The sequence below is a fragment of the Chiloscyllium plagiosum genome, chromosome 6 (genome assembly GCF_004010195.1).
Source record: "Chiloscyllium plagiosum isolate BGI_BamShark_2017 chromosome 6, ASM401019v2, whole genome shotgun sequence".
Classification (NCBI taxonomy): Eukaryota; Metazoa; Chordata; class Chondrichthyes; order Orectolobiformes; family Hemiscylliidae; genus Chiloscyllium; species Chiloscyllium plagiosum.
In genome coordinates, this window is record NC_057715.1 from 117,848,289 (window position 1) to 117,856,982 (window position 8,694).

An 8,694-nucleotide genomic window follows, 5' to 3' on the forward strand; every position below is an offset into this window, starting at 1 on the left:
TTTGTGCAAGTTATTGGCCCAGGACTATCTCACTTTGAATGAAATGGTTGGTTTGCCTCCATTCCATAAATTAAAACTCCTGACATTCACCTGATGAAGGAGCCCTTATTTAAACTTAACTCATTTTTGTGCAAGTTATTGGCCCAGGACTATCTCACTTTGAATGAAATGGTTGGTTTGCCTCCATTCTATAAATTAAAACTCCTGACATTCACCTGATGAAGGAGCGTCGCTCCGAAAGCTGGTACTTCCAAGTAAACCTGTTGGACTATAACCTGGTGATGTGTGAGATTTTTAATTTAATAAATTGAAACCATCTTCTTGTCTTAATTGTGAAAACCACAATTGACTCAGTTCCAGATTGAATGTGGAGTGCTGCCGCCACCTGATGGCCAAGGCCAGTATTACAGCACCCTCCTCACTCACCAGGATTAAAAAACTTACTGTGGATTCTGGAAATCTTAAATAAAACTGGGAATGGTCAAGAAACTCCACGGCTCTGGCAGCATTTGTGAAGAGAGAAACTGAGTTAATATTTCAAGTCCTCTCATTAGACTTCAGATGTTAACTCTGTTTTCTCTCTGCAGATCCTGCTACACCTGCTGAGTTTCTCCAGCAATTATTGTTTTTATGAAGTGAGTAATTTCAAAATTACAGAAAATGTAAACTTCAACCTCCAATTAGATACTTTCATTTTGAATCAGACCTGCAACATCAGCTGAACTCCTGAGAAACACATTTATAATAAACCATAGAATCCTCACAGTGTAGAAACAGGCCATTCAGCCCATTAAGTCAACACTGACCCTCTGAAGAGCATCCCATCTAGATCCACCCTCCTACCCTATTACCTTGCACTTCCTGTGGGTAACCCACCTAGCCTGCACACTACGGGCAATTTCCCATGGGCAACTCACCCTGACCTGCACATCTTTGGACTGTGGGAGGAAACCGGAGCACCCGGAGGAAACCCACGCAGACACGGGAGAACGTGCAAACTCCACATAGTCGACCGAGGCTGGAACCGAACCGGGTCCCTGGTGTGTGAGGCAGCAGTGCTAACCACTGTGCCTCCATGCCACTCCGTAGTTGCTGTGAAGTTGATGACTAATTGAAATTATACTATAACAGTGTGACATATTTATCACATTGGGTGCACAGGTTGGACTGGCATTTATTTGAATTTAGGAAGATGAAGGGGTGATCTCTTTGAGAGGTTTAAGAATGATTAAAGGGTTTTATAGGGTTGTTCGACAGAAAACATTTTCTCCGGATGGTGGGGGTGGGGGAGGGGTTGCCAAGGTTCTTAGATTCCCTACAGTCTGGAAACAGGCCCTTCAGCCCAACAAGTCCACACCGACCCTCCGAAGAGTAACCCACCCAGACCCATTCCCCTACATTTACCCCTTCACCCAACACTACAGGCAGTTTCCCATGGCTTGTTCACCTGACCTGCACATTTTTGGACTGTGGGAGGAGACCGGAGCACCCGGAGGAAACCCACGCAGACACGGGGAGAATGTGCAAACTCCACACAGTCAGTCGCCTGAGGCGGGAATTGAACCCGGGTCTCTGGCGCTGTGAGGCAGCAGTGCTAACCACTGAGCCACCATGCGTTCTGAATCTTCAAATCCAACCAGGCTGTTCAGGGTAACGTCAGGAAGCAATTCCTCATTCACAGTGGGAGTGCCAATGGTCAGACCACTTTTGGCATATTGCACGTAGTTTTGGGCCCCATATCTCAGGAAGGATGTACTGGCCCTGGAGCGTGTTCAGAGGAAGTTCACAAGAATAGTCCCAGGAATGAAAAGCTTAACACATGAGGAACGTTTGAGGACTCTGGGTGTATACTCGATGGAGTTTAGAAGGATGGGTGGTGGGATGTAATTGAAACTGAACGGCCTGGACAGAGTGAATGTTGGGAAGGTGTTTCCATCGGTAGGAGAGACTAGGACCCGAGGGCACAGCCTTAGAGTAAAGGGAAGACCTTTTAGAACAGAGATGAGGAGAAACTTCTTCAGCCAGAGAGTGGTGAACCTGTGGAACTCATTGCCACAGAAGGCTGCGGAGGCAGGTCATTGAGTGTATTTAAGACTCAGATAGATAGGTTCTTGGGTATCAAAGGGATCAAGGGGATATGGGGAGAAAGCAGAAGAATGGAGTTGAGAAGCTTATCAGCTATGATTGAATGGCAGAGCGACTTGATGGGCTGAATGGCCTAATTTCTGCTCCTATGTCTGATCTCTTAATCTTGGGCTGCTCTGGAGTAGTTGTTGGCACGGTCATAGAGTTAGACAGACCGGAAACAGACCCTTCGGCCCAACCAGTCCATGCTGACCATGTTTGAGAGAAAGTGAGGGCTGCAGATGCTGGAGATCAGAGCTGAAAATGTGTTGCTGGAAAAGCGCAGCAGGTCAGGCAGCATCCAAGGAGCAGGAGAATCGACGTTTTGGGCATAAGCCCTTCTTCAGGAGGGCTTATGCCCGAAACGTCGATTCTCCTGTTCCTTGGATGCTGCCTGACCTGCTGCGCTTTTCCAGCAACACATTTTCATGCTGACCATTTTCCCAAACTAAACTAGTTTCACCTGCCTGCTCCTGGCCCATATCCCTCCAAACCTTTCCTATTCATGTATCCATCCAAAAGAGCATCTCATCAACCTACCCTACCCCATAACCCTGCATTTCCCCATAGCCAGTTCACCTGACCCTGCACATCTTTGGACTGTGGGAGGAAACCGGAGCACCCGGAGGAAACCCACGCGGACACGGGGAGAACGTGCAAACTCCACACAGTCAGTCGCCTGCGGCGGGAATTGAACCTGGGTCTCTGGCGCTGTGAGGCAACAGTGCTAACCACTGAGCCACTGTGACATGGCTTGGCCAAATGCGGTCTAGACAATGAGGCCCACATCAAGAAGAACACAATTTTAAAAAAAGACAGAGTCCACTGGGATGTGGAGGGGGATAAATCAATTCCTGTCCCTCGTTTATATCCAACAACCCAGCTGGAAAGACCAGGAGTGTTTGAGACAGAATGTTCTAGCACAGCTTGCCCTCCCCACAATCTCCATCCCACCCAATATCCATCTACCCAACCCTCATTCCATTGCTCAATGCACATCCACCCAACCCTCATCCACCCAACCCCATCCCCACATCCCCACCAACCGCCATCCCCACCAACCGCCATCCCCACCAACCGCCATCCCCACCAACCGCCATCCCCACCAACCGCCATCCCCACCAACCGCCATCCCCACCAACCGCCATCCCCACCAACCGCCATCCCCACCAACCGCCATCCCCACCAACCGCCATCCCCACCAACCGCCATCCCCACCAACCGCCATCCCCACCAACCGCCATCCCCACCAACCGCCATCCCCACCAACCGCCATCCCCACCAACCGCCATCCCCACCAACCGCCATCCCCACCAACCGCCATCCCCACCAACCGCCATCCCCACCAACCGCCATCCCCACCAACCGCCATCCCCACCAACCGCCATCCCCACCAACCGCCATCCCCACCAACCGCCATCCCCACCAACCGCCATCCCCACCAACCGCCATCCCCACCAACCGCCATCCCCACCAACCGCCATCCCCACCAACCGCCATCCCCACCAACCGCCATCCCCACCAACCGCCATCCCCACCAACCGCCATCCCCACCAACCGCCATCCCCACCAACCGCCATCCCCACCAACCGCCATCCCCACCAACCGCCATCCCCACCAACCGCCATCCCCACCAACCCCCATTCATCCAACTCCTGTCTAAACCCTGGAGCGACGTATGATTAGATGAGTGAGACTTCCTTGGCCAACCCATCAGTTACCATGACTCCCTATGCCATAAAACAGTTACCATGGTGCCCCAAATTGCAAACTCTGTGACTGGGCAGGCAGGTTGTACCCCAATATTGGCATTTGGGTGTAGTGTGCACTGTCCTAGCCAGTGCTGAGGGCCATAGTTACCAGTGTATCGATCCCCAGGGTGAAGAGCATCAGGAAAAACAGGATTGACCAAATAAACGAACCAGGCAGCAGTGCTAAGGCTTCTGGGTAAGCAACGAATGCCAACCCTGGACCTACAGTGAACAGACGACAAGTCACATGGTGAATAGAAAGGGGTCACATGACCAACCAGGCCAGGCTGATGTTTATATTCCACAAGATCCTTTGTCCGTCCCCCCCCAATCCTCCCAAACTTGAGAGAACTAGGTTAGTACATTTTCCAGTCTATCCCCAACAGGAAAACGGCAGCTTATTATCATTCTCTCTGAAAGCTGTCCCTCACCCACAAGGTTTGTCAGATTGAGGAGAGTTACAGCAATTTCATTTGAGAGAGGTCCCTGTGAAACTGAGAAGCAGCCAAACCAGATCCGAATGGAACGACAGGATTGGAAACCCTTTCCAACACAGTGAGAGGCTGCAGGAATTCCAGGAAACAAGGAAGCAGTTGGTGAGAAGATCAAACTAAACCGACCCCACTTGATACAAGACACACACAATGTGGTCAGATTAGTGAAGGTGGCTGGATACAGTGGGTGTGAGAAACATAGACCTTGTTCACCCATCTGCTTCACCAATGTCCTTTAGGGTAGGTCTACATGTGACTCCAGGCTCACAGCAATGTTATTGTCTCTAATTGCCGTCTGAAATGGCCTAGCGAGCCAGTCAGTTCAAAGACAGTTAGGAATAGACAACAAAACAGTAGCCTTGTCAGTAATGTCCATGTCACCCAGACAAAACTCCACCAACAAACTGGGCAGAAACTGTGTGCTATGTGCTGGAGTCGCTATGAAAGGTCAGAAATAGATCGGGGAATGTGTTGGAGCCCAATTCAGAACGAGAGAATAACTCGTTTATTTAAATAATCATTTATTTGAACTTGATCTTTGAAACATATTGAAACATACCGTATTTGGTCGGGGCTTGAGTGGGTCAATGCTGAGAGGATGTTTCCCCTCATGGGAGAGTCTAGGACCAGAGGACACCGTCTCGGTGTAAAGGGGCACCAATTTCAGACTGAGATGGGGAGGAATTCCTTCTCTCAGACGGTTGTGAGTCTTTGGAACTCCTCGTCACAGAGAGAGCTGTGGGGGCAGAGTCCGTGTGGATATTTAAGGCTGAGAGAGATTCTTGATCAGTCGGGGATTTCAGGGTTACAGGGAATGGACAGGAAAGTGGATGTGAGGAATGTGGGATTGGCTGTGATCCTATTGAATAGCAGAGCAGGCTTGAGGGGCCGAACGGCCTCCTCCTGTCCCTATTTCTGCTGGTCTCATCACCTTGAACGTAGGAAGAGAGACTGAAGGTAATTTGGGAGTAATTGTTCCCTAAAACTAGAACGTCCAGTTTATCGTGACTCTTTTCTGCGGCTTATTGAGTATTTATTTTCAAAAGGCACTCAGTCTGTTTCCCAGGGTGAGGGAATCGGGGACTAGAGGGCATCAGTTAAAGGTTAGAGGGGAAAGAATAAAACCTGAGGGGCAATGTTTTTACACAGAGGGCGGTGCACATATGGAATGAGCTGCCAGTGAGGCGGGTACATTAACAACATTTTAAAGGCACTTGGATAAATACATGGAGATGAAAGGTTTAGAAGGATTTGGGCCAAGTGCAGGGCATTGGGGTTAGAGTGGGTGGACCAGTTTGGGCGAAAAGGCCAGTCTCTGTGCTGCAGGGCTCTATAGCGCGATGTGATTAGCCCCCCATTCACCAAATCCCCTTATTGCACCTACAAATTACTCTGAAAAGCACCAACAGATATGTCAAACAAAATTTCTCTACCAGAAAGCAGAATGTATTAGGTCCAGCCAGTCAGATTGAGACAGTGGGTCTCCCATTGTGCCTCAAGTGATAGGTTTGAACACTAGCCCCCATGGTTTCTGTCAGACTAGTGAGGCTATCAATCTCTGCTTTCACTTGCCCTTCTTTAACTAATTGATTCACCTTGGTCATTGTTGGTTCTTCCGGGAGGAACCTTTCCTCTCAATCAAACCCTGTGCAGTCCCTGTCCCAGGAATGTTCGAGAGGGAGAGTGTAGAGAGAGCTTTCCTCTCAATCAAACCCTGTGTAATCCCTGTTCTGGGAGTGTTTGGTTGCTGGGGGGACAGTGTAGAGGGAGCTTTACCGTGCTGTGCCTGTTCCGGGAGTGTTTGGTTGCTGGGGGGGACAGTGCAGAGGGATTTGTTCCCGGTCCCGTGATGTTGGAATGCTGTTGAGAGGGAAGCCCCGAGTAAGACCTACTGTACTGAGGGACTTCCTGAAGGTTTCTGATCGCTGTTAATCACTAGCCTTACCGGAATCCGCTACGTCTCCCACTGCCACACCTTTCCTCCAGGCCATGTGACCCAGGATGGAGAAAATGGCAAATCCTGCGAAGAAGCTGGTGACACAGTTGCCGGTCACTATGATCAGGGTGTCCCTGGGAGATAAAGGATCAGTTAGAAATGCCTGCAGTTTCTGAATGCTGCAGGGACCGTATCCCTACATTAACAACAGACAACAGTCTCAGGGAAGGAATTAGTTGCATTTTCACATCCTCATTGCATCAGAGTACTTTACAGTAGTAAAGGTTATATTTGAAGGGTAGACATCCCATTGTGCACAGCAAGATTCCACAGGCCACAATCTGACAATCTGGATGTAGGCAACAAACAAAACTAATGTCATTTACAAAATACTGTGCAAGGATTGTAACAAAGACTACAAACAGGCAGAAATCTAGTCACCAGGATACACGAACATCAACTAGCCACAAAAAGACATGACCCTCCCTCACTACTATCCTCACATACAGGACTTTGACTGGGACAACACATCCACCTTAGGACAAGCCAAACAGAGACACGCACGAGAATTCCTAGAAGCATGGCACTTCAACCGGAACTCTATCAACAAACACATCGAGTTAGACCCCATGTCGTGGTTAATGGGGACGAGGTAGAGAGAGCGTGATGTAACTGCTGTAACCAGTCTGTATCATCATTATTACCTGACAATGTTGTTGTCAAACTTGTTGTAAGATGCCATTGACAGCAATCCTCCAAAACCGATCCCCAGGGAGTAGAATATCTGGGATGCAGCATCATTCCACACCTCGGATAAAAGGTGAAAACATGTTTGTGAGCGTTCTGCTGTATCATGGAAGCCCTGAGACTGAAGGTTACTGGTAAAACTTCCCTGACTGGATACTTGTGAACGGTCAGCAGTGCCAGGGGCTTGGTGTTAGGGCGTCAGGAACAGGAGGCTATCTCTGGATGGTCAGATCCCACCCACTCACCACAGTGCGCTCTGATTGGTGGCATCTGGATCGGCAATTCAGGCCACAGTGCACAAACCCTGCCCCTGACAATATTCCCTCATTGCAAATAAAAACTACCCCAAACCTGAAGACCAATTACTGAAGGTACATTGTTAAACTTGAAAGGGTTCAGAAAAGATTCACAAGGATGTTGCCAGGGTTGGAGGATTTGAGCGTGTATGGAATGAGCTGCCAGAGGAAGTGGTGGAGGCTGGTATAATTGCAACATTTAAGAGGCATTTGGATGGGTATATGAATAGGATGGGTTTGGAGGGGTATGGGCCGGGTGCTGGCAAATGGGACTAGATTGGGTTGGGATAACTGGTCGGCATGGACAAGGTGGACTGAAGGATCTATTTTCATGCTGTACATCTCTATGACTCTCCAGTCTCTCCCCTCCTTTGAGATCCTCCTTAATTCAAAACGTTTTGACTGACCTTCGTTCACTTTTCCCTATAGTTTCCTTTCAGTAATGCAGTGAGACAACGTGGTGCTGAGACCACAACTGGAGTATTGAGTACAGTCCTGCTCACTGTGTGGATGGAAGGATGTCAATGCATTAGAGGTTGGTCAGAGACCTTTACCAAACTGATGGGTGGGTTGTCCTATGAGGAACAATCAGGCAGGCTTGGGTTGTACCCACTGGAGTTTCGAACAGTCGGCGGTGAGTGAATTGAAACACATCTGATCCTGAGGAGACCTGACCGGATGAATATGGGAAGAATGTTTCCTCTTGTGAGAGAATCTGGAGCTGGGGGCCATAGCTTAAATACAAGGGCACTCCCATTTAAAACAGAGATGAGGAAACATTTATTCTCTCAGCATGTTGTGAGTGTTTAGAGCTTGCCCTGAAAAATGTGGTGGAAACTGAGCCTTTGAATATTTTTAAGGTAGAAGAGGACAGATAACTGTTCAGCAAGGGGCATGAGGAAATGAGAATTTTACATAAAGTCAGATCAACCATGACTTTATTCAGAGTTTGGGAGAAGATTTGTAGCTCGGGCGCTCGTTGTTGTGGTTCTGTTCGCTGAGGTGGGAATTTGTGTTGCAGACGTTTCGTCCCCTATCTGGGTGACATCCTCAGTGCTTGGGAGCCTCCTGTGAAGCGCTTCTGTGATGTTTCCTCCGGCATTTATAGTGATTTGAATCTGCCGCTTCCGGTTGTCAGTTCCAGCTGGTACAGAAGGTATACAGGAAAGCCACACACACAGACCAAGTCCTGAACTACGAAAACAACCACCCCAACACACACAAAAGAAGTTGCATCAAGACACTGTTCAAAAGGGCCACAACACACTGCAGCACACCAGAACTGCAAAAAGAGGAAGAGGAACACCTATACAATGTATTCGCCAAAAACGGATACCCCCGCAATT

The 8,694-nt window shown here is 48.9% G+C and overlaps 1 protein-coding gene across 1 annotated transcript in view; it reads right to left on the bottom strand.

The window, feature by feature from the left end:
- slc6a7 (solute carrier family 6 member 7) overlaps window positions 1-8,694 on the bottom strand; it is a 66,295-nt gene that overhangs the window by 8,734 nt on the left and 48,867 nt on the right. Inside the window, exons 8-10 of the mRNA XM_043692730.1 lie at window positions 7,010-7,113; window positions 6,315-6,439; window positions 3,985-4,097 (exon numbers count right to left, since the gene is read on the bottom strand). Coding sequence (XP_043548665.1) covers window positions 3,985-4,097; window positions 6,315-6,439; window positions 7,010-7,113 — 342 coding nt within the window. The remainder of the gene's footprint in view (window positions 1-3,984; window positions 4,098-6,314; window positions 6,440-7,009; window positions 7,114-8,694) is intronic.